Genomic DNA, 22911 nt, shown 5'->3' with positions numbered 1-22911 from the left:
CACCAACACCCCCCATTGTGCGCACACAGACACACACCTGACATGACATCTAGTCGTCAAAACTCTGGAGGCAGGTTGCAGCCTGGCGAGCCTGAGGATTTTGCAACTTCCCTTGTTACTGAAATAGGTGCAGCAGGAATAACCCACATGACATCGTGTTGTAACGCTGGGCTTTCCCATGCGTTACTGCAGATCATGATGTGGACATTCTGCATGTGTCTTCCCCCCTGAAATAATTCAGCTGTTGTGTTCATCACCTCTCAGATTTTATTTGTCATCCGTATGGGTACAAGTACATAGTACAATGAAATTCTTACTTGCTGTGCCCCAGCTCATGTTAAAAGGAAGTATACAAGTATAAAAAAGTAAGTATAAAAATGTGAAAGTATAAGTACAAAAGTATAAACGGAACAGTGAGAGAAAAGCAGAATAACACATTGACCCCGTTTACACTTGGTTTTAAAAGGCGTTTTTTTTGGCGATCGGATCACAAGTGGACAGCGCTAAATACAAGTGCAAACGACCACCAAAACTTTTAGTGAACCAGTTCCTCAAACCACTTGCCGAGGTGGTCTGGGACGCATTTGACCACATGTCTTTTGTAGTGTAAACGCTAATGCGTCCTGATGTGTCCTCGACAAGGACGTAACAGGAAATCTTCTTCGGAGTAATGAAATCTGATCACAGGTGGTCAGCAGGACGCGTTCGGAGATGCCTGATAGACACAGGTGTAAACGGCGATGTGCCTCGCTGTCCACTTGTGATCCCATCGCTCAAAACGCATTTTAGAACCAAGTGTAAACAGGGTCATTGGTAAAAACGATCAAGATGTTTAACACAAACTGAGCAAACATGATAAAAATAGGGAAACAATGTGATGGTAAAAGCCAATATCAATATGGTGAGATGCACATCGCACCTCAGGGCAAGTAAAAGGGCAGCCGAAGCTAGCAGGGGTCCCAGTCTGTGCGTTGTATCAACATATCAACATTACGTGCTTCTTCGTTTCATGAGAACGTCAGCAAAAGCTTTTTTTATCATGACCAGTTCATCTCGTTTATGTCCCGTAATCATGTGACGGGCAACTCAAGAGCCTGGAGCCGTTGGCCAGGCCCAGAGGCAGGCAAAGGGCGCGGCAGCCCTACTGAGCAGCATGCGGTAGGCCTGTCGAAACTGCCGGTTCATGACGGCGTAGAGCAGAGGGTTGATGCAGCTGTTGAGCCAAGTGAGGTTTGCACAGAACATGTGCAGCACCAGGGGGGCGCGGTTATGCTTATCAGCTATGTTGAGTAGCATGAACGGGACAAAGCAGAACACGAAGCACAAGAACACGGTGAAGCACATCCGGGTTACGCGTTTAAACTCGCTGTCGTCCCCCGAGGCCGAGTGGGTGGAGGCAGAGGGTACTGCAGGGGCGGGAGCCGGTCCAGGGGAGGGGGACACTTGCTTGGAGCCGTGGGGAGACGCCGTGATCTCTGCGGGCTGTGACGTCTGAGTGGAGCTCAGGGTCGAGCGGGAAGACTGGGTTTCCCCGGGGGACTTCTCCCATGACACCATGGCCTTGTTTGGGGCCAGTTCATCCTGGCTGCTCATTTCACAGCTGCATGTGTTGGCCAACCCACTGTCGACGCCACTGTCCTCCTCAGTCCCATGCGTCGATGAAGCTGGTTTCCTTCTGGAGGAGCGGCGGCTGAGCCTATATCGGGTGAGAGCCTGTGCAGCAACTCGGACCCGTCTGTAAATCAGGAGATAGAAGAAGCCGACACAGCCGAGGCCAATGAAGAAGTAGAAGAAGAGCAGGATAGTGGTGTAGGGGCGTCCTCTTGTCCGGTGGAAGCTGCATGTGCACACTTGTGGGGCGAACACAAAGACGGGCCAGAGTGGGCCAAAGCTGGCTAGCCCCAATACCCAGGTGGAGGGCAGGAGGAGGCTTAGGCCAGGGACTGAGAAGACACGATCAAACACCCTCCTTTTCTCCACCAGGAGGTATCGGCTCACAGATATCAGGCAGAGGGTGATAATTGAGACGGAGTTGGAGAGGAAGAGAAGCAGCCCAAAGGCATTGCACCAGAGCGAGCCTCCACGCCAGCGGAGGTGGAGGTAGGAATCTACCGAGATGGGCTGCAGCACGGTGCAGTATAGAAGATCAGTCAGAGCCAGGTTGATGATGAGCAGGTTGAAGCGAGTCCTCAGGCGCGAATCAAGCGCAAAGGCCAGAATGGTCATCAGGTTGCCCACTGTACCGACAGTGGTCACAACGCACCCCCACAACACGCCAAAATAGCGGTAGTTTACCACTGAAGGGTGATAGCAGGAGAAGGAGTCGTTTCTCGGATCCTCCGTAACATTCATTCTGTGAATGAGAATACATTAGAATAGATTAACTCAGTTTTAATACATCTCTTCTTCCACACAGCACCTCTGGTTTTGTTTAGCAGGGGTTATTTTGGATACAGGTACAACTCAGAACCGCTTTGTTTTTTTTTGCAGTTGAGGTAAAAAAGGGAAGTTTCATGTGAGGTGGGAATTTCAGTTGCTTTGCCCACTTCCTTTTCAACACCATATAGATTTGTTTGATAAACAGCGCGTGTGGTCTTTGTATGTGGCATTCAAATATTGGCATCATGCATGAGCCGTGATATTAAGGTTGATTATTTATTCATTTGTATGTTTGGCTCCTCCCCTCCCCTTTTTATTTATACTAGAACCAAGTGTACCAGGTAACTTAATATAGTATTATGTAGGACTGTTGGATTCATGATCCGCCAAATAAAATGCCCCGTACCATTTTTTTCCACATTGGCAAGTTATAACTTTGAGAACGCTTCTTTCAGCAGGGATCGGGGTTGTCTCAGGTGTTTTAAGTACCTGTATGACTATCTAATGCCAGTTTTGCTCAGGTGGAAATGCTCCCAGCTGGAGCAGAGTAATACTGGCCCAACTCATACTTTGCTCCGCAAGCATGAGTTGTTCAAGGACTCTAATGCTGGGATCAGCCTACGCGATTTCAGCCCGATTTTGACAAGATTTTGTCATTGCTGGCAACTTTACAGCGTCGGGCCCGATTATGAACATCGGGGGCGACGAACGGGCGTTTTTACCCCGTGTCGTGTGACATAATCGAAGAAGAGGTCGAAGAATCGAGGTCCTGACTCACTGTGTTCATTAACGATCCCATGGCACTCATCACAAAGAGTGCGGGCTCCTTGTTGTCCTGGAAGAATTCGCAACCTGGCTCTCTCCACCTGGCCACCTAATCATCCCCCATGTAATTGGCTCAATGATTCCTCCCTCTCCACCCCAAGCTGATGTGTGGTGAGCGTTCTGGCACAATAGGCTACATTGTCCTTCTTAGTAACTCTACATCGTCCTTCTTAGTAACTCTTTATAGGCTACATCGTCCTTCTTAGTAACTCTGTATAGGCTACATTGTCCTTCTTAGTAACTCTGTATAAGCTACATTGTCCTTCTTAATAACTCTACATCGTCCTTAGTAACTCTGTATAGGCTACATCGTCCTTCTTAGTAACTCTGTATAGGCTACATTGTCCTTCTTAATAACTCTATAGGCTACATTGTCCTTCTTAATAACTCTATAGGCTACATTGTCCTTCTTAGTAACTCTACAGGCTACATTGTCCTTCTTAGTAACTCTGTATAGGCTACATTGTCCTTCATAACTACAGGCTACATTGTCCTTAATAACTGTGTGACTCAGTGGACATTAAAGCAGCTGTCAGGTGTGCTGCGCCAAGGTAAATTGCGCCCTCCCCCAAAAAACAAACAAACAAAAAAATTAGCGCCAGCCGCCACTGCTTGTAGTGTTGCCAGTCTCCTGGCCAAGACACGGCAAGAATGTATGGCAGTATGATTGGCTAATCTGACATGGTGACCTTCGTAAAAGGCAAAACATCGAGTAGTCTGATCTAAATGTGAGCGTAATCCTTACGCAGCCCTGGTAAACACGTGGTAAAGACTTCCGTTCGTCGTTCATAATTGCGCCCGTCGCTGGAAATTCGTCGGTGACGACAAAATCGTGCCACGATCGGGTTGACATCGTGCAGTCCGCTCCCGGCATAACTCGGGTTACTTTGAATGAACTACTTAAATTTGGCGATAACACTTTAGTATGGGGAAGATAAAAAACACTTAATTACTAGTGAATTAGTAATGATCAAGATGTCGCTTTAGTATGGGGAACATATTCTAAGTAACAAAAACTTAATTTAGAGTAATGTAACACTATGAACACTTGTAGTTTTGTGTGTTGTTATGTAAGAACAAACCATATTCATTAAGTGTTAGTAAGGGAGAATAACGCTTCTTGTGGTACTATCACCTTATAAAATCCATACTAAGCAAAGCATATTGAGATGGTACTACTAATAAGCAATACTTCTGAGGTTATAGAGGGAAAACTCATAGTTCATGGCTTACTGGTTGTATAATAAGGCCATGCAGAATAAGGCATTAATGAGTATGTAATAATGACCAATTAAGAGCCAATATGTTGCTAATTTGCATGCTAATAAGCACCTAATTAATGGTGACTACGTTCCCCATGCTAAAGTGTTACCAATTTGGCATCTTTTAAATAGATTATGTTTTCCTCTGCAAATTATCTCTCCCCATCAAATAACCTCTAATAATCTAATAATTATATAATTATGTATCACAGAATGGAGCTTGGCAGTCTAACACACACACATATATATATATATATATATATATATATATATATATATATATATATATATATATATATACACTACCGTTCAAAAGTTTGGGATCACCCAAACAATTTTGTGTTTTCCATGAAAAGTCACACTTATTCACCACCATATGTTGTGAAATGAATAGAAAATAGAGTCAAGACATTGACAAGGTTAGAAATAATGATTTGTATTTGAAATAAGATTTTTTTTACATCAAACTTTGCTTTCGTCAAAGAATCCTCCATTTGCAGCAATTACAGCATTGCAGACCTTTGGCATTCTAGCTGTTAATTTGTTGAGGTAATCTGGAGAAATTGCACCCCACGCTTCCAGAAGCAGCTCCCACAAGTTGGATTGGTTGGATGGGCACTTCTTTGAGCAGATTGAGTTTCTGGAGCATCACATTTGTGGGGTCAATTAAACACTCAAAATGGCCAGAAAAAGAGAACTTTCATCTGAAACTCGACAGTCTATTCTTGTTCTTAGAAATGAAGGCTATTCCATGCGAGAAATTGCTAAGAAATTGAAGATTTCCTACACCGGTGTGTACTACTCCCTTCAGAGGACAGCACAAACAGGCTCTAACAGGTACTATTTAATGAAGATGCCAGTTGGGGACCTGTGAGGCGTCTGTTTCTCAAACTAGAGACTCTAACGTACTTATCTTCTTGCTCAGTTGTGCAACGCGGCCTCCCACTTCTTTTTCTACTCTGGTTAGAGCCTGTTTGTGGTGTCCTCTGAAGGGAGTAGTACACACCGGTGTAGGAAATCTTCAATTTCTTAGCAATTTCTCGCATGGAATAGCCTTCATTTCTAAGAACAAGAATAGACTGTCGAGTTTCAGATGAAAGTTCTCTTTTTCTGGCCATTTTGAGTGTTTAATTGACCCCACAAATGTGATGCTCCAGAAACTCAATCTGCTCAAAGAAGTGCCCATCCAACCAATCCAACTTGTGGGAGCTGCTTCTGGAAGCGTGGGGTGCAATTTCTCCAGATTACCTCAACAAATTAACAGCTAGAATGCCAAAGGTCTGCAATGCTGTAATTGCTGCAAATGGAGGATTCTTTGACGAAAGCAAAGTTTGATGTAAAAAAAATCTTATTTCAAATACAAATCATTATTTCTAACCTTGTCAATGTCTTGACTCTATTTTCTATTCATTTCACAACATATGGTGGTGAATAAGTGTGACTTTTCATGGAAAACACAAAATTGTTTGGGTGATCCCAAACTTTTGAACGGTAGTGTATATATATATATATATGTATACACATGCTCAATATATCTTGATACATATAGCATATATGTTATATATGTTATATATAGTGTTTCTTTTAACAAAGTTTTATATATATACACTATAGTGAATTTGTTAGATGACGCTTGAACATGAAATTTTAAAATTGGGGTTTTCAGTAACACGTTTATCAAACATGTATCATAAACACTCGAGGTGGGTCAAACATATAGTATTTCACACAAGCGATAACAGAAAGCCTGGCGTCTCACCTTCAGGTCGTGGTCTCCTGCAGGACTGTGGGTGACGTGGGGAGCAGCTAATTCTCCGTGGGGCTGTGTGTGGTGCCCTACATATCTGCTCTCCGGGGTTTTTTGTTTTTTTACCCACTTCCTCTGTTGAGCAAGTGCTGGCGTCATGATGACCGTGGGCTTCCTTATTTCCTCAACAGGGCTCCGTATTTTCCAGTTGGGAAGTTCTGATTTCCCAACAGGTAACCAGAAGCTGATTCTTTCACAGACCAAACCATCATCATCCTCATCATCATCCTCATCATCCTCATCATCAGCCACTCAGACTAGATTCCCAATCCGTTGTCACCGTTTAAAACGCGTTTCAAGTCAGTGGGGGCTTTATGTTCTGGTCACTTCCTCCCTCCTGTGTTACTGTGCTACAGCATGACGTAATGAGTTGGGGCCAGCTCACGGCGCTACGCAACGTGAAGTTATTTTTGTCCTTCTTACGGTTGCTTTCACTTTTATTGTTTACTGATGTGTAAAATACAACTATTCGTTTATTTATTGTTCAAGGAAAACAAATTGAACTTAACAATTACAGTTGGAAGTCTCCTATCTTTTAACCTTCCCAGATGTCGTTTAGCCAGACCCTGCTGCCCGCCCCCGCTCCTACCCCATCCCGCAGGCCCCTTCTCGCCACACGGGTAAACCACAGTACAGTAGGCTGCATATAAACACGGACACAAAACAAATTAGATAAGTAAATATGGTAACACTTTAGTATGGGGAAGATAAAAAAACTAAATTACTAGTGAATTAGTAATGATCAAGATGTCACTTTAGTATGGGGAACATATTCTAAGTAAAAAAAACTTAATTTAGAGTAATTTAACACTATGAACACTTGTAGTTTTGTGTTTTGTTATGTAAAAACAGACCATATTCATTAAGTATTAGGGAGAATAACTCTTCTTGTGGTACTACCACCTTATAAAGGCCATACTAGGCAAAGCATATTGAGATGGTACTACTAATAAGCAATACTTCTGAGGTTATAGAGGGAAAACTCATAGTTAATGGCTTACTGGTTGTATAATAAGGTCATGCAGAATAAGGCATTAATGAGTATGTAATAATGACCAATTAAGAGCCAATATGTTGCTAATTTGCATGCTAATAAGCACCTCATTAATGGTGACTACGTTCCCCATACTAAAGTGTTACCCAAATTGGATATGTAAATATATATTGTAACGTGCATGGATAAGTAGACACGCTGGCCGCTGGCTCGCGAGTCTGACCCTTTAGTCTAGCGGTTAGCGATGTCTCCTGCGGTGCGGGCGACACGGGTTCGCTTCCCGTCCGCGGCAGTTCCCGTGGTTGCGTTGTCCCCCCGAATTCGCTACAATATATATAAATAAAGGAAGATAAGGAAGCGAGTAAATCAATGAAGGAATATCTACTGTACTAACACCTGAGCCATCATACACAGGACCAGGCACAGCGCTCTACTCGGGAAAAGGAATGAAAAAAAGACTACCACGCTGACGTCACAGTGTGACGGGAAATGAAGAGGAGGCTCCAGCGTTTCTCCTGTTCGGTTCCTTTAATAATCTACACATACAGGACACTTCTCTGACACAACAGCTAAATACATTGTTGTAGACACGTTCACTTCTTTATTTTATTGCAGTTAACAGGAGAGGTGTAAGTATTGGCACAGTTTCCCTGCCCCCCCCCCCGCACCAAAACCACATCCCAGTTAAAGGACGGGGGTCAGGGGTCGACCTGCCACAGCACGCGCTCGTCGGGCTCAGAGGTGGGACGGGCCGGGGCACGTGGGGAGGGGAGCAGATTAATGCAAAGAAAAAAAAAAGGCGGACCACGTCCCTGTCCCAAAAGAAATATGGCTCGCCGAAGCAGCCTAAACACCATTCATAAAGAAGAGGAGACTTCAAGAGATGACGTAATACTACTACTCATCATTACCTTGAGATGCAGTCGTGAGACTGAAAAGGTGTGTGCGTGTGTGCGTGTGCGTGTGCGTGTGTGGTCTTCTCTGTCATATATTGCTGGGTTGAACACAGTTTGCTCAGGTTTCCGTGAGACATCCGCTCCTGTCCTGTCTCGATGTAACACGTCACCCGTTGTATAAACGGTCTCACTGTGACGTCACAAAAAGAAGCCAGCCAGTGTTTAGGTTGTTTGCATATGACGTCACGAACTACAGGTGGAGGGCAGGAAGTGATTTTCTACATAGGAAGCACTACCACAAACTTATTGAGTATCAAGAGTTGTTCATGAGAGGGGGAAAATGCAAGAAATTGACCGGAAACCCCGGAAAAAACGGCTCGCGAACCGTCGTCTGCGGGCGGAAGGGGCGGAGTCGGATAACGCGCGTGTGTGCAGTGACCATTTCCTCAAAAACAAATCCCTCTACATAACATAAGATCATGTCCAACATGTCTTACTTTCTGTTTACACCTTTCTCTCATAATATCGTCTCAACCAGCACAGTTCGGGCTAAACTAGCTCCACCTCCTCCATCCTGCTTTTCACTTCCTGCCCTCCATCTGAATCTCGCGCGTCATCAGAATCACGAGACTGCAAACAAGCTAATATTGATGTAACACGTGACCCGTTTTGTAAACGGTCTAACTGTGACGTCACAAAAAGAAGCCAACCAGTGTATAGGTTGTTTGCATATGACGTCACGAACTACAGGTGGAGGGCAGGAAGTGATTTTCTACATAGGAAGCACTACCACAAACTTTCGACATGCCTGTGTTTGGCGTCATTAATTTGAGGAACCACAAGGAGTTGTTATTGAGTACCAAGAGTTGTTGTTCATGAGGGGGGAAAAATGCAAGAAATTGACCGGAAACCCCGGAAAAAACGGCTCGCGAACCGTCGTTTGCGGGCGGAAGGGGCGGAGTCGGATAACGCGCGTGTGTGCAGCGACCATTTCCTCAAAAACAAATCCCTCTTCATAACATAAGATCATGTCCAACATGTCTTACTTCCTGTTTACACCTTTCTCTCATAATGTCGTCTCAAGCAGCACAGTTCGGGCTAAACTAGCTCCACCTCCTCCATCCTGCTTCTCACTTCCTGCCCTCCATCTGAATCTCGTGCGTCATCAGAATCACGCGACTGCAAACAAGCTAATATTGACGTAACACGTGACCCGTTTTGTAAACGGTCTCACTGTGACGTCACAAAGAGAAGCCAGACAGTGTATTGATGCAGCTGGAATACCTCGTAATAAACACCCTTCACGTTTGCTCACAGTGTTGAAACAGATTGATTAAGACGAGAACACGACATACTTTTTTTTTTTAGACTGTGTATTGAGGCTGAAATGGAAGTTTAAATGTAGAGTAATCCTCACGGAAGCTAAATTTTACTCGTGTGTTTTGTCTGACTCTTTCTTGATTACACAATGACATCCAGCCGCTTAGACTGGCCAGATGAAGAAATGTGAGGAACGCACACGGGACACCAAGTAACCCCCCCCTTCTTTTTTTCGCCCCGATTGTACACGGCCCATTACCCCACTCTTCCGAGCCGCCCCGGTCGTTGCTCCACCCCCTCTGCCGATCCGGGGAGGGCTGCAGACTACCACATGCCTCCTCTGAGTCATGTGGAGTCACCAGCCGCTTCTTTTCACCTGACAGGGACGTAGCGCATGGGAGGATCACGCTATTTCCCCCAAATTCCCCCTCCTCCCCGAACAGACGCCCCGACCGACCAGAGGAGGCGCTAGTGGAACGACCAGGACACATACCCACATCCGGCTTCCCACACGCAGACACGGCCAGTTGTGTCTGTAGGGACGCCCGACCAAGCCGGAGGTAACACGGGGATTCGAACCAGGATCCCCGTGTTGTTAAGCAACGGAATAGACCGCCACGCTATCCAGACACCCACTAAATAACTCCTGATATCACTGGAGGAACCAAGACAACGGTTTCTCTCTTTCTCCTTTCATTCTCCCGTTCCGCCCGGTCGGATCTTTCAGACGATATGATCGGTGCCGATATGATCGGTGCCGATATGATCGGTGCCGATAACCGAGCCCCGATCTTCTCATCACAACCCGCTACCACCTGTGCATTGATCAAATGATAGATGAGTTTGCCGTGGTAGATACATCGATAAATATCTACTTTAAGACAATGTATTTTTCTAACCTCTTGGCATTCCTCGTTGACTTCCCGTTCCTCTCCCAGAGAGGTACATGTAGACTGGCATCTATTAGCAATAGTTTGAGAGCAGAAAGTTGAGACAAATAATACAAAGGCAACTGTGCCAAGAACTGCAGACGAGGTACAGAGGAGAGTCTAAAATCCCAAACAACAACGTAAATGAATTATTGTTGACTTATTGTGTTCATCCCACAAAACAGGGCCAAGCAGTGCCCCCCCCCCCCTCGTGTCATGACAGATACAGCATGATACCGTTTAATATGAGAGGCATACACTTCGTCTGGCTTGGTAGATGTGTTTCTGATGCTCGGAGCGCCTATGCTGTGGGTAAGTAAGCGATGAGTTGTTAGGAGATGGAGCTCTGCGTTGGGGGGGAAGGTAACAGAGGTAGGGTTTTGAAACAGTCAAGATGGAGTTCAGTGAAGATATTTCGGAAATTATTTGCAAGGTCATTTGCAGGTTAGATGATGCTTAAAAAAGCTCTTGCTTGCTTGACAGGATGAACCATGCACTTTCAATTCCTCCTCCGACTGACTGGCGGGAGTGCAGGCCGCGGTTTGCAGAAAGCTGAGTGATGAAAGCTGAATTGGTGAAAGACGCAAGTCTGTCGTCTGTAAAGTGTCGGAAATGTACTGCTCGTCAGTGGTTCTCCCTGCTTACGTCACAGTGTGCTTCTTTCCTGATTGGTCCTCATTCCATTACTATCAGTACGGGGTGAAAAGGATTGGCCCGTGTGTGGTACGAATGGGCCCGGGGGCGGGCCTTAACAGGCTGAGAGGTGTGCCCTGGAGGAGGTGGGAGTGCGGGTGCGGGTGAGGGTGGGGGTGAGAGGTCGGGCCCGCTGGACGGAGTGCAAGCTGATTGGAGGACACTGCGGCCGCCATTGCTGCTGCAACGGCCAGGGGGTTTGGTAAGAGTCCAGGCCCCAAAGATTTTGGGAGGTCCTTTGAGAAAGCCAGGGAGCACTGCAAGACAGAGTCAGAAACACCAGGTGCAGAAAAGGGGGAAATGTTAATGATAACACTGTTGAGAAGCACAATAACAGTATTTAGCACTACTACTGTTACTTTTACTACTAGTACTTCAGCTGTAAAAGGAGTACTGAAAATTCCTCAAGTACAAGTCTGCTACTGTACAGAGATACTTGAGTACTTGTAAAAGTAATAAGAAGATTGCTCAAGTAAGAGTAAATGAGTTTGCTTGCTGAAAAGCTACTTGAGCAATTACTTTTGAGTTATTTTTGTTCTTTTCATGTCGACAGACAAACGGCTGTAGCTCTAAAATATGGAAATAGCCTGTAGTTATCATTGTCTGTCGTTGGACACTACCTCGACAAAAACACAGTATCCGTAATACTTCAGAATTATTCAAGCAAATTCTTCATTTAGCCATTTTTTTTACTCTTAACGGTTATTAGAATAAAATAGATAATAAATCAACACAAAGTAAAAGTACTGTGATTTTATTACTGTCAACGAAGTGCCATTACAGGGAAACATTTACTCATGTAACGAGAGTTGTATGTGTTCCTTTCCCACATCAACTGACTTCCGGTACAGACAATATCTCAGTTAAACTTGAATCTATGTATATTTCCCCTGAAATCGGCTATTCTGTATGACGTACATCCGTTTGATACCGTTTACTTTGATGTATACTAAGAATTTATGCAACGTCAGCCCTAAAAAAAGGCGGGAAACTTGGACGCATTTACCCTACACCACTAATTGCTATTGTTACTACTACTACTAGTACTACTATTACCAATACTACCAATACTACTAGTAGTACTACTACCACTACTACTACCAATACTACTACTTATAATAATAACGATTATAAATAATGACGATTATCATGATGATGATGATGACGATGATGATGATGATGATATGACCCCCAAGTTTGGATTACCTCGAGGTTCGAACCCAGGACCTTCTTGCCTCACAGCTCTTGGGGCTCCAGTTCGAGCCCCAGGGGAGTCCAACCTTGGGGGTCGTATTATCATTCTTAAATTTATTTCAGATTTTTCCCTTTTTTCTCCCAATTTAGCGGCCAATCGATCCCTATTCTAGTTCAAACACCCACCCTCGTACTGCGTGCGTTCGCCAACTGCATCTCTCCGGCCGGTAGTCTGGAAGGAGACCGCCTCCCTACTTCCGTGACAAGGCGACTCCAGGCCGAACCACTGCTTTTACCCCACACACACACACACACACACACACACACACACACACAGAGACGCATTCATGTGACGAACACCAGCCGACTCCGCCCCCCTCCCGAAGACAGCGTTGCCAATTATTGCTGCTTCATCGAGTCCGGCCATAGTCGGATCTGACGAAACCGGGGCGCGAACCCCGGTCCCCAGTGGGCAACTGCATCGACGCAAAGCCGATGCTTAGACCGCTACACCACCGCGGACCCATGGGGGTCGTATTGTTGTTATAATAATGATAATTAGTAATGATGATAGTAATAATTAATGATGATGATAACTCTAATAAATAATGATGACGGTAACAAAGTTTAGATGGAGCTTCACAGTCAGGTCCAACAACAGGAGCAGGTTTACACAGGATGAGAGAGAAGCAGACAGAAGCCACCTACAACCGCAGTGGCGCAGATGAAATACGGACCCAACTGAACGACTTAGACTAATGGATAAGAGAGACTAAATGACGCTGAACAAAGGAAGAAATGAACAAGATCGTGATGTTTGGAAATAGCCAAGTTCAAAATCCTCACCAGGAAATCCGTTCGCTTCTTGTGCCGACTGAGAAGAGGATTGGGTTTTCCGGCAACTCCATCTCGATGCCTCCGGCTGGATATATGCTGAAACGGAGCAGGTAAAGGAGGCTGAGGGGGATACTAATGCGGGGTACTCAGGCTTTCAGTCGACTCATATACCCCCCGGGTGTCCCAACCGTCCCCCTGCCGACCTCTCACCTGTTTAAGCTGGAGCTCTGAGTTGACCCTCACGTTGCAGATCTCACAGTGGAAGGTGCGTTCCTGAGAGTTGGGGTCAAAGGACTGCCCACCTCCCGGCTCTGAGCTGGGTTTTGGACCCAGCCTTGGGTATGCCTTGATAGGACCCAGCCCGCTCCGAGCCTCCATGATAGTTTTGTGTTTGGTACCTGTGAGTGACGAAGAGGAGGATATGCTATAGCCACCGCGAACTGAAGAACAGATGTATTGGTAAATGGCATGTGAGGAGGGATTATATATTCATCAGAGCCGCTTGGGGGAAGCAAAACATGCATATGGGATACACACAAGCTGTGAACACCAGCAGCTTCAGCGATGCGTTGCTTTGCCTCTGAACACGGTGTAGAATGGATGCCTGTGTTTGTGTGAACCGAGCTGATTGTTAGCCCGAGAGGAGCGTGTCTGCCCTCTCACCCCAGTTGTGTTGTTTTCAACAAGGTTCTCTTTCACCACTGGGGGGCAGCAACGTACCAAATTCATTTACATGGGAACGAAGCCTTAATCGACCCTGTGCATAACTGTAGTCCACTGACTTCCGGTTTCCGCTGCAACGGTCATGCCAGTTTCCTGTTTGTTGGCGCGCGCTACTGACAATGGCATATTTTTCGCGATGCCTGCAAGATTTACCATGGAGAAATGTCAACCACACGCACATCCTTACAAAAAAGACGTTTATTCAAGTGTACTATTAGTATACCTATTTTAAACTGAAAATCAGTGGGTATACTTTCAGTTTACTTTTTAAGTACTTATCAGACATACTAAAAATTATACTTAAGTATATTTACAAGTATACTACTAGTACATATACTTGAACTTTCTTGAACTTGTACTTTACTTGAAGTTTACATAAGTTTACTTAATGAAATAAACTTCAGCTATACCACACAAGCTTTCAGCTGCACCTACCAGCAAACGAAGTTGGACATATCAAGTTACGTCCCCAATTATGAGGATCAGCAGACGGACAGACGGAATTGGGGACGTAACTTGATATGTCCACATCTTGATGTGTCCACAATTATGAGGACGAGTATCAATTATGAGGATGAGTATCAATTATGAGGATGAGGATGCTCATCCTCATAATTGTGTACGTAACTTGATATGTCCAATTTGAACCTCTCCGCCCCTGTGCTGGCAGGTGCAGGTGAAGGTGTGTGGACAGTTGTGTGCATGTGGTTGACATTTCTCCATGGTAAATCTTGCAGGCATCGCGAAGGCATGCCATTGTCAATAGCACGCGCCAACAAACAGGAAACTGGTATGACCGCTGCAGTAGAAACCGGAAGTTGGTAGACTACAGTTATGCAGAGTCCATTGATGAGCACTGAGGGCAGAGGTCTCTAAAGCTGCTTGCTTCAGACGCTCTATACTGCAGCTCTGACAGAGAAACACTGTTTTGAGGAAAACATTTTTCACAAATGATGGGCTGATGGGCTTAAGCGAAGCCAATTTGTATGCATCACTAGCACTGATTCACTCCGGAAGGGGCCTCACCTTTGTTGTGCGCCTCCAGCTGGGAGAGGGAGTTGACGGCTACTTTGCACAAGGAGCAGTAGAGCAGCTTCTTGGCTTTCTCCTCTTCGGAGTCTGCTGATGAAGGGCTGGGTGCTGGGGACGCTGCGTCAGGGGGCACTGCCACTGGCGCATCCCCAGGCAGGACGCCGAGGCCGGTGGAAGGGGAAGGGGTCGGGGAAGAGGGGGAGGGGGCCAAAGGTGCGCTCAGAGGTGGGAGGAGAGGATACTCCGTGTCTGCCGAGCTGAGGACGAGTGGGGGGAGGCCCGTTGACCCGTTAGAGTTGGGGCGGAATTGGGCGTCATCTGGAAACAAGCGCAAAATTACGAGTTGATAAGTATGTATCAGTCTATGTACATGCAGTACAACATACACAAGCCCTGGAAGAGTGAGATTTGTGTGTGTGCAGGTTTTCTTTCAGGCCCAACCCAACACCAGCTGACGCTCTCTAAGAAAGTTCTAAAAAGTGAGCACGGGGCTGAGGGGGGGGAGTGGGAGGGGGGCTGACCCACCTCCCCTGTGATTAAAGAGCGTTAACATTCTTTCCCCCCCTATTACGTAGATAAGTCCCAACGACTCTACGTCAGCCCTGGCCCTGCAAGGTCCAGGGCTGATTTAAAACAGTCGATGGTGTGTTGAGGCATTTTCAACCCTCGAAATGATGATGTGTTTCATCACCGTACCGCCATATCATTCAGTTTACAGCTCAAAAAAACACGTTTAAGTGTTTAGCACCTCTTTAGTGGGCCGGTGATTTGCATATAAAACCGATCACCGGTTTCGATGGTTCTGCAGCTGTGCTGTTTATAAGACTGGGGATAGCTGGAGTCAGCTGAGACTGAAGAACTCACGAAGCGTTTTTCCTACTAAACGTTGTGTCCAGATGAACTGATTCAACTTTCTGGGACCAGCTGATTCCGATGAATACTCTTGTCCTGTCTGGCTGAAGGGGTGTGAGATCAGATGGGGTGGTTTGGGGTTCGAATTAAAATCTGCGTGCACGAGGCCCTCCCTGGTACATAGTTGGTTTTACATGCATGCTTAGAACATGGTAGATAATGGACGCTTGGTATTCTGAGGATGCGCTGCTTTTCCAGCACCAGCTCTGGGTTTAAACCTCAGTCCCTTCAAAGTCGGGGCTGTCCCCCATGGGACAAACAGCGGCTGCTGCTCCGTCTGGACTCAGGTGATGGGAGACTTGTAAGGCTGACCAGTCCAGGATTGCTGTGCTTCAGACAGCTGGACAAGGTTCGGTAGCAGCCAGAACCGTACCTGCAGCTGTCGCCCAAGATCTATCGCATGCAACACTATGGGGAACTAACTCTTGGTCTATGATGAACACCGTGCGCTGTGCAGGAAATAAGAGCAACCAACCTTTGTCCATGGCCGACGTACTTCCGCTTTGTCTCAGCAGGGTAAAGATTGGTTCTTCCCGTTACACGCAATGTTAAAAAGCCTTCGACTCTGTCATCACTGTTGTTTGTTTCAACATGTGTATCATGTAACACAGTGCAGTTGTTTTCCATTGACAGAGCAGGATAAGCAGTTCACATAATGCATGGATGGATGCATGGATGGATGAATGCATGGATGGATGGATGGATGGATGGATGGATGGATGGATGGATATCTTAATGTTTCTGTTGTCAGACAACTGCATGGCTATAAAAAAGGGATTTGATCGGGGGGTCACAGAATGCTACAAGCCCTGACATGACCATTAGCCTTGTTTAGCCAGGTAGCATTTGTGACCCTTGATCAAATCTCTTTTCCATAGACGTGCGTCACCTGACAAGAGAAACATAAAGACAACACCGGTGTTGCGTTACACACTGTTTTGGAATGCAAAATAAGCAACCACCGATGGAATCGAAAGCGACAGAATGTTGACCGCCCCCCCCCTTTTTTTCTCTCCAATGGATTTTGTGCACAACTGTAGTCCACTGACTTCCGGTTTCTACTGCAGCGGTCATACCAGTTTCCTGGCACGTGCTACTGACTATGGCATTTTTTTTTCGCGATGCCTGCAAGATTTACCATGGATCAATGTCAACGACATGCACACAACTGTGCACACACTTTCACCTGCACCTACCAGCACGCGGGTGGAAAGGTTCAAGTTGTACATATCAAGTTACGTCCACAGTTATGAGGATGAGGATCCTCATAACTGTGCAATCTATTGACACTGACATTCGTCGACAGTTGTGTGCATGTGGTACATGTGGAGTCTTCAGCCACTTCTTTTCACCTGACAGTGAGGAGTTTCACCAGGGGGACCTAGCACGTGGGAGGATCACGCTATTCCCCCCAGGCGCCCGACCGACCAGAGGAGGCGCTAGTGCAGCGACCGGGGCACATACCCACGTCCGGCTTCCCACCCGCAGACACGGCCAATCGTGTCTTTAGGGACGCCCGACCAAACCGGAGGTAACACGGGGATTCGAACAGGGATCCCCGTGTTGATAGGCAACGGAATAGACCGCCACGCCACCCGGACGCCTCAGAATGTTGACTGTTTAACATTAGGGGCAATGGGGAGAAGCGAACTTTACCTTATGGCAAAGCAGCAAAAAGGTCTTGTCAGTTTCGTTTGGCAGGTGGCTCAGAGATGTAATGATGTCATCAAGTCACAGCATAACGTGGTCTAGGTAACTGACTGTGCTGTCAGCATGGGCTGCAGTTGCCTGCGGGTTCTATGGCATCATAATCTGGTCTGGACGATCCGGATTACTGGAGGCTGATCCAGCAAGTAATGACAGAGACCTTTCTTGACTGACAACATGGAAACATGTTGACTGACCTTTGACCCAACAGGTGTCCTCAACATGACAACGCGTCACCCCCGTTCCCAGTGAAACAAGCATCTGTGCAAGTCTATGACAGGCGTGTGTGTGTGTGTGTGTGTGTGTGTGTGTGTGTGTGTGTTTCTGCATGCGTGTCCTATGCCGCCGGCAAGGTTTACCCTTTTTGCTGGTGTCGGGCTCAGGACTGGACGGCAAGGGGCCAGACATCGAGGGGCCGGACGGCGTGGGGCCAGACGGCAAGGGGCCAGACGGCGAGGGGCCGGACGGCATGGGTGAGGCGGTAAGGGGAGAGTGTTGCTTGTCGCCCTCCTGGGGGCGAGTTGTCTTGGATGTCTCGATCCCCTTCACCCTCCGTGCATGGCGGTTCCCCTTATAGTGTGCCTCAGCCTGACTCTGTCCGGAGGAAGAGAGGTATTACAACACTGTGATCAACATAATGTGGAACCCAGTGAGGTTCCACGTTCCACAAGCTTCACCACATGGCTACACAGTAACCCGAGTGTTGTGTTCAAATCGAATAACAAACAGGAGTTGCATCAAAATGTGGTCATAGATCATTCAGCATGCCCTATCCTGGAGTCCTACTGAAGGTCCCCCGTCCTACTGACAGTGGTCTCCGCGCGGCCGGTGAAGTCTACCCAGTTTTGCTGCGTGCAGTAAATCTGTCTCGGCAGATGCCACCGGACTGTTAGACAGCTCTAAAATACCCTCGCACACTACCCGCCCACCTCTCAAGGCCAAGAAGCATCACGCCTCCGTGTTTGCCGTGTCAGTGTGTGTATTCAGTGCCTTTTCAGTGCAACGTGTAAATCCTGCCTGAATGCTGACCAGACCACTGCCATTCAGCAGTGGCCATAACGGCCGCAAATCGAAACAGGCACATGGCTTGGCAACCCCCCTCGAGAGGTCTTTCAAACCGCAACAAAACCACTCATCCGCACGGCTCCCGTCTTTTGGAATGCAGGAATCTGACTCACCACGACTCATCCACCCGTGCTGATGTTTACAACACATAGGAATAATATGTAAGATTATATATATGGTAAATAATATATAGTGCAGCTTAAGTAAGTAAAGTAACGTAAGTAAAGTAAAAGTAACTAAAAGTAAAAAAGTAAAAGTAGTAAGCGTGCTTACTGCTGCCAGAACCCGGGGGTTACTCAGCACCCTGACGTGTCATGCAGCAAGCTGAGATTAAACTGCTCAAACAAGACAGTTGTTTCTTTCAGTTGAAAAGGGGGCGACAAATGTAACCCCCGTTTCCTGGCTATACCGTGTAGAAACCACACCAGTCCTCTGAATGCAGGGTAGCTACCGCAGGCCCATTTGTTTTCGGTACAACTCAGTTCTGGCAAAATCAAGATTAACATATAGATGTTGTGGTCATGTATTGTCAGCCCAACTCTGTCGCCGTCGTGTGGTGCAGAAGACTGACGTTCACTTTCATTTATCGCCGAAAACACACTGATGTGCATGGAGGTCAGAATCAGAGTCATGTTCATTGGTTTATTTGGTCTTACTGGTTTGCACATACATGGAACGTGACTTTGGTGTCGTGGCTCTCTCGGTGTACTTAACACAGAACAACAACACTACAACACAACAACCTGCAGGTGTCAGATTCAGAAACACTTAATCTGTTGTTTCATTTCATGCACTTGCACACATGAAATGAAACGAAACATTGTTTCCCCCAGCCCACAGCAGTGCAACACAAAGACAAAAACACAGATCCAAAAACTACAACAACACACATATCCAAACTAACACAATATATCAAAGCTAAAAAAAATCACTGTCCAGGAAAACAGCCAGGATGACTGTCGGAACTGCCGGTCTGCATGGTCTTGCAGTTAGCTTAGCCTGCCCCACTTCCACGTCCTGTCAGACCGCCCTCGGTGTTACCTCTTTGGGCACAGCTCCAGACAGGGCCGTGGTCCCTGGGCCCACAGGATGCAGCAGATCAAGCTCCCTTAGCCGATCCAACGCCAGCTCTCCCAGCCAGACACCTTCCACACACCTCCCCGAACTCGACACGACGACACTAAAAACACAGTCAAGGCTAGGCGACCAAGCTCTCCCAGCCATCAAACGAAGACAAACTTAAACGCAGATGTGGACAAAGACATCGCATCGATGGCACTGGGTGAGGCCGCCGCAAAAGTGAATTCGCGCCGCCATCTTCCCATACCGGAAGCAGAACATATATACACAATATATACACGAGGATTGACTATATACAGGTGAAATAAGAGGTGATAAGGTGAATGGTGCAGAGAGTATATGAGAGGTGCTGTAATAGATGTCAGCAGGTTACTTACATACATGCAGATTCGGAGGGCGTGCTGTTTTGTGACAGTGTTTAATATATGGTGTCATTAAAGTTTCACGACTAAAAGAACATACCAAATCCCACAAATAACCTAATGTACTTGAGCCTTATTCTGCCTTGAGGACAGAGGTCATTTGGGAATTATTCTCACAGAAACTGTCTGTGCACATAGTTTTTTTTTGTTTAAACACTACCATTCTTGCCCCCCCCCCCGTGGTGTTCCAATAGAAATTCACAACCTACAGAATAGAACGTTTCACCTCCCTGCATTTTCTGTGCTTTAAGCCTGTTCAGCTGAGTCGTTAGTTAATCGGGACTGACATTGGGATGAGGCTGTTACTGCAGAAGAGTTGTCCACAGTGTTCTCGCTGTCTGTCACTAGAGGGTCATCACTGAACCTGTCTATCACTAGAGGGGCACGAATGAACCTGTCTGTCACTAGAGGGACATCGCTGAACCTGTCTGTCACTAGAGGGACATCGCTGAACCTGTCATTAGAGGGTCATCACTGAACCTGTCTGTCACTAGAGGGACATCGCTGAACCTGTCTGTCACTAGAGGGACATCGCTGAACCTGTCACTAGAGGGTCATCACTGAACCTGTCACTAGAGGGACATCGCTGAACCTGTCACTAGAGGGACATCGCTGAACCTGTCACTAGAGGGTCATCACTGAACCTGCCTATCACTAGAGAGTCATCACTGAACCTGTCTGTCACTACATGGTCATCACTGAACCTGTCTGTCACTAGAGGGTCATCACTGAACCTGTCTGTCACTAGAGGTTCATCACTGAACCTGTCTGTCACTGGAGGGTCATCACTGAACCTGTCTGTCACTAGAGAGTCATCACTGAACCTGTCTGTCACTAGAGGGCCATCACTGAACCTGTCTGTCACTAGAGAGTCATCACTGAACCTGTCTGTCACTAGAGGGTCATCACTGAACCTGTCTGTCACTAGAGGCTCATCGCTGAACCTGTCTGTCACTAGAGGCTCATCACTGAACCTGTCACTAGAGGGCGCATCACTGAACCGCTCCCGTCGGGCTGACGATCACTGGCGAGATGATCTGACACAGCCCCGGACTGTTTGTGGCGATGAAGAGTGGAAAAGGAGAGAAACCAGGAGAAATTCAAATTGTGTGTGTGTGTGCGTGTGTGTGTGTGTGTGTGTGTGTGTGTGTGAGTGAGTGTGTGTGTGTATGTATGTGTGTGTGTGTGTGTGTGCGCGCGCGCATGTTTGAGGGTGTGACTCCACCCCTCTGGGGATCAGATTGGTTAGTTGTGTAAATAACAATGCTAAGGAGAGTGATTAGAGGGGGGGGCTGCAGGGCGGGGTGGGGGTGGGGTGGGGGGGCAGCGGGACGTGGCAGGATGCCTGTCTAAGCTGCAGGCACAGACTGCTGATGGTGTCTGCCAGTATAGTCCACGTCCTGACTGGCATGACAGAATGACAGAGGCAGATATAGCAGCCCGTCTAACCTTACTCCACTGAGAGCATTAGGCCGACGCCAGTCCAGCACCCCCAAACACACACACACACACACACACACACACATGCGCGCACACGCCACAAGCCCTTCAATTAGCCGTGAAAGAGAAGAAGCTGTATGACAACGCCGAGCGATGACAGTGAAGAGGCCTGGAGGGACACATAATAAAGCGAGAGAGAAAAACGCGACACTCCATCTTCCTCCCTTTGCATCATTCCCTCTGCTCCTGTTCCTGCTCCTCCTCCTCCTCCTGTCCATTCCTCGAGAGCTTCCTTTACTCCCGCCGTCCCCCCGACCTTCACTTATCTGGTTTCTCAGAGTCGGCCGAAGGTCAAATATCACTTTACGGCCATAAAACAAGGCTGGCGGTGTGCTGAGGAGCGCTGAGGGGGGAGGGGGGTACTTTGCCCCACCCTTAGCGGCAAACCCCGACAGAAAACCTCTGGAGGGAGGGGGGTACTAAGGGTGGGGCAAACCCCGACAGAAAACCTCTGGAGGAGTAACCCCCCGCGTAGATCAATTACTATGGTCCACTTGAACGTGGACATGTCCTGGTAATTGAGTCAAGGTTACCCCAGTTACGGGTTGAATAACAAAACGTACTACTACCCTGTAGACGCCCTGGGAGGGGTAAAGGCTATGGGACCAACCCAGACAGAAATTTGTAGACGCCCTGGGAGGGGTAAAGGCTAGGGGACCAACCCAGACAGAAACTTGTAGACGCCCTGGGAGGGGTAAAGGCTACGGGACCAACCCAGACAGAAACTTGTAGACGCCCTGGGAGGGGTAAAGGCTACGGGACCAACCCAGACAGAAACTTGTAGACGCCCTGGGAGCGGTAAAGGCTACGGGACCAATCCGGACAGAAACTTGTAGACGCCCTGGGAGCGGTAAAGGCTACGGGACCAACCCAGACAGAAACTTGTAGACGCCCTGGGAGCGGTAAAGGCTATGGGACCAACCCAGACACAAACTTGTAGACGCCCTGGGAGGGGTAAAAGCTACGGGACCAACCCAGACAGAAACTTGTAGACGCCCTGGGAGGGGTAAAGGCTATGGCACCAACCCAGACAGAAACTGGGTTCCGAAGGAGTTGCGACCTCGTCTACTATCAGCGAACGACAAGCGTTTACTGAATAATGTGGAAGTGTGAAACGATGGTTAGGGAAAGTGGGTGAAGCGGACTGAGAAAAGCTGGGGAAAAGAGCCTACAGAAGGAGGGGGTTTAGATGAATGGAGCAGCAGAGGAGAGATTTGAGGGGGAAGGCAGACGAGAGGAAGAGAACGTCCCTGAAATCCTTTTCTCTCTAAGCAGGATGTGCTTTGATGTTTTATCTATAACGCGACAAAGGCACAGAAACCAGAGAGCTGGTC

The 22911-nt window shown here is 47.2% G+C and overlaps 2 protein-coding genes across 2 annotated transcripts in view; both read right to left on the bottom strand.

Moving 5' to 3' along the window:
• Nucleotides 1–256: 256 nt before the first annotated feature.
• gpr84 (G protein-coupled receptor 84) lies at nt 257–6282 on the bottom strand. Its single transcript, XM_056274670.1, has 2 exons — nt 6226–6282; nt 257–2353 (listed from the first exon to the last, which is right to left on the bottom strand). The coding sequence occupies exon 2, from the start codon at nt 2350–2352 to the stop codon at nt 1087–1089; it is 1266 nt and encodes a 421-aa protein (XP_056130645.1). The 5' UTR covers nt 2353; nt 6226–6282; the 3' UTR covers nt 257–1086.
• A 4819-nt stretch (nt 6283–11101) lies between these two features.
• The window catches only part of LOC130130669 (proline-rich protein 36-like), a 37680-nt gene continuing 25870 nt past the window's right edge, over nt 11102–22911 (bottom strand). Inside the window, exons 5-9 of the mRNA XM_056300443.1 lie at nt 17870–18104; nt 14886–15209; nt 13347–13534; nt 13146–13232; nt 11102–11341 (exon numbers count right to left, since the gene is read on the bottom strand). Of these exons, the coding sequence (XP_056156418.1) occupies nt 11102–11341; nt 13146–13232; nt 13347–13534; nt 14886–15209; nt 17870–18104 (1074 nt within the window). The remainder of the gene's footprint in view (nt 11342–13145; nt 13233–13346; nt 13535–14885; nt 15210–17869; nt 18105–22911) is intronic.

This window comes from Lampris incognitus, chromosome 2 (assembly GCF_029633865.1).
Source record: "Lampris incognitus isolate fLamInc1 chromosome 2, fLamInc1.hap2, whole genome shotgun sequence".
NCBI lineage: Eukaryota > Metazoa > Chordata > Actinopteri > Lampriformes > Lampridae > Lampris > Lampris incognitus.
Note: the sequence above shows the minus strand (reverse complement) of the source record. Positions and strands in the feature narration are given on the sequence as shown.

What these genes read in the sequence shown, in the direction of transcription:
- gpr84 (XM_056274670.1), bottom strand. Translation starts at nt 2,352, where the DNA reads ATGAATGTTACGGAGGATCCGAGAAACGACTCCTTCTCCTGCTATCAC.